Source organism: Cynoglossus semilaevis, chromosome 6 (assembly GCF_000523025.1).
Source record: "Cynoglossus semilaevis isolate Cse_v1.0 chromosome 6, Cse_v1.0, whole genome shotgun sequence".
NCBI classification, from domain to species: domain Eukaryota; kingdom Metazoa; phylum Chordata; class Actinopteri; order Pleuronectiformes; family Cynoglossidae; genus Cynoglossus; species Cynoglossus semilaevis.
The window spans coordinates 295,701-298,039 of record NC_024312.1 but is presented as its reverse complement, the minus strand read 5'-3'; the positions used below and the strand labels follow the sequence as shown (position 1 = coordinate 298,039).

Here is a 2,339-nt window from a genome sequence, read left to right as displayed (position 1 = left end):
CGAAACTCCCAGTGCAGTACTTTTTTTTACGTATTTGTTTTTTTCAGTCTAAATGAAGGTGCACGTACTTCAGGTGTTTCAAAGGCTGTCAGTTTTTTTTTCTTACCAAAATCAAGTTTCAAAACTCCTTAAATAAAAACAAAAAGTATTTGTTTTTGTTGGTTTTTAAAACCAACAAAAACAAATACACAAAGTTTTCTAAATCTGCCTTGGTTTGGTTCCTGACAAAGTGAGCCTCCTGTAGAGGAATCCTGTGTACTGCAGCTTTAAGTGACAATAGAAATATTAAAATCCTGTCAACTTTGACATGATTTGCTCCATTTCCTCTACTTCTATGCCTAATTTTAAATAATTTTGACAATTTGATTTTGACGTTAGAGTGACAGCCTTGTTACCCCCAAATATCGCACACCGACATTTCAGTATTTTCTGCACTCATGGCCTGGTGCAGGTTTTTACCAGGTGACCGAGAGTGATCATCAAATAAAACATGGCGTCATCTGCAAATGGGAGGATTTCTCCTTCTATAGTTTGTGTGGGTTTTTCATGAAACTGAAGGAGTGGACTTGAGTGGTAAGGCTGTGAAGATCAGTCACTGAAGGCTGGTCCAAATGCTTCCATCACACACCTGAAGGTGGCGACACAGTACAGAACTTAAAGCCAACTGAGTGGTTTTACCAGACGTTCTGTGAAAAGACCGGGGATCGAACACCAGACAAGTGGGTCTGTCGAGGGCAGCGCAGGCTAAATAATTTGTCAAATCAGAGACTCTCGAAGTCTGCACTTCAACCAACACTGAACACAGTAGGCACGTCGTTTCAACTCGTCAATCTTCCCTCGACTTTTGTGGTCGAGCTTCGCTTTGTCACATCCTCCTCGCAATGTGGTCGAGCTTCGCTTTGTCACATCCTTCTCGCAATTCGCAATCATTATTTTGTGATTTTTTCGCTCTCACTTCAGTTGCCAGTTCCCAGTTTCTTTCCATTGGCCAAAGGCAGCACACGTTTGCAGTCGGGTAAATAATCGGTTCATCAGATTTGGCTCAAAAATTCAAACTTGTTTGATTCACTCCGACCCAGGTCAGGTCAAGTCGGGGCAGTTCCCCTCACAAATTTGCGGATTCGCTTCTTTCCACCGTGTCAACAGATTTTGTGACAAGTGTCACCAACTGGTGCAGACTGGAAATCACGGGTAAAATCGGACAAAACACGCTGTAGTTTATCCTCAGCACCACATTCCCATCGGTCTTTTCTAAAAGCACAAAAGGTCTGAAAGCAAACGTCTTCAGGGCGACTGCGTCTTCACCTGAATGAAGAAACGATACGATGAAATGTTCATGGACCACAGGGACAAAACGACCAAAAAAAAAGACAAAGTGCAAATCCTGTGTGATGAAAATCGTCTCTTCTCCTCTCTGAGTATAATTTTCTGTCTTCTCAGTGCATCCTGTAACATTTTTACTTCAGAAGTCAGTCACTCCACGTGATCGTGTGAATTCCTCACACTATCGAGTCTTTGATCTCAGAGCCCAGTCTGACCCGAGGCCGTGGGCACGTGGGAGAAATCTCCACGTGGCTCTCTTTGACGTTCAGAGGCCTCTTCTCTGACTCGGAGAAGCTCTTGCTGTTGTCAGGCGACGAGCACTCGTGTGGGGGGGTGCTGCAGATGTAGTTGTCGTTGAGGGTCTGGTAGCCCTTGTGGTCGGACGCAGACGTGGTGACGGCGTTGCCGTTGAGTGGCAGGTTCTCCACTGGTTTCCCCACCATTTTGGGCATCTTCTGCTGCACGTTGGCGCACTCGCCCTCCTTCAGCATGGACTTCATGTGACTGCGGTTCCTGTAGACCACGAAGAGCGAGAAGACCAGCAGGGAGAAGACCAGCAGGGAGCAGACCACGATCAGCTCGTTCCAGTAGGTCTTGGTGTTCATCTGTGGCAGACGGGCCTTTCCCGGGAGGATGATGAACTCCTCCTGGCTGATGTGCGGCGTCCGTGAGCGTCCAGTGAGGGTGGTGCTCTCCTGCTTGGCCTCACCCCTCACACAGTAGTTCGCCAGCAGCTGCCTGAAGCCTTCCTCCACCGACCAGCACTCGTACGTCTCCTGGCGGTCAGCCTGAGCTACTACCACCAGCCCCCCCTCTGGACTGGGGTAATGGAAGTGACCGGCGCTGTCGCTAAACTTCCACTTCCTCTTGGCCAGATTAGAACGCAGTTTGCAGGGCAGGACTTTGAAGGTGTTGGCTGGGATGATGATCACCTGACACGATGACGCTCCTGTAGGAAGACGGATGAGTGACATCATCAAATTAGCCTCGCTGCCGTAGCTGCATTTTGCTAATGC

At 47.8% G+C, this 2,339-nt stretch overlaps 1 protein-coding gene across 7 annotated transcripts in view; it reads right to left on the bottom strand.

Annotated features, from left to right (window-relative positions):
- Nucleotides 1–880: 880 nt before the first annotated feature.
- Nucleotides 881–2,339, bottom strand: part of sema4ba (sema domain, immunoglobulin domain (Ig), transmembrane domain (TM) and short cytoplasmic domain, (semaphorin) 4Ba) — a 63,729-nt gene continuing 62,270 nt past the window's right edge. For all 7 annotated transcript variants that reach the window (XM_008310995.3, XM_025056580.1, XM_017032891.2 and 4 more), the window contains one exon: nucleotides 881–2,272. In XM_008310995.3, the coding sequence (XP_008309217.1) occupies nucleotides 1,500–2,272 (773 nt within the window). In that variant the 3' untranslated portion in view covers nucleotides 881–1,499. The remainder of the gene's footprint in view (nucleotides 2,273–2,339) is intronic.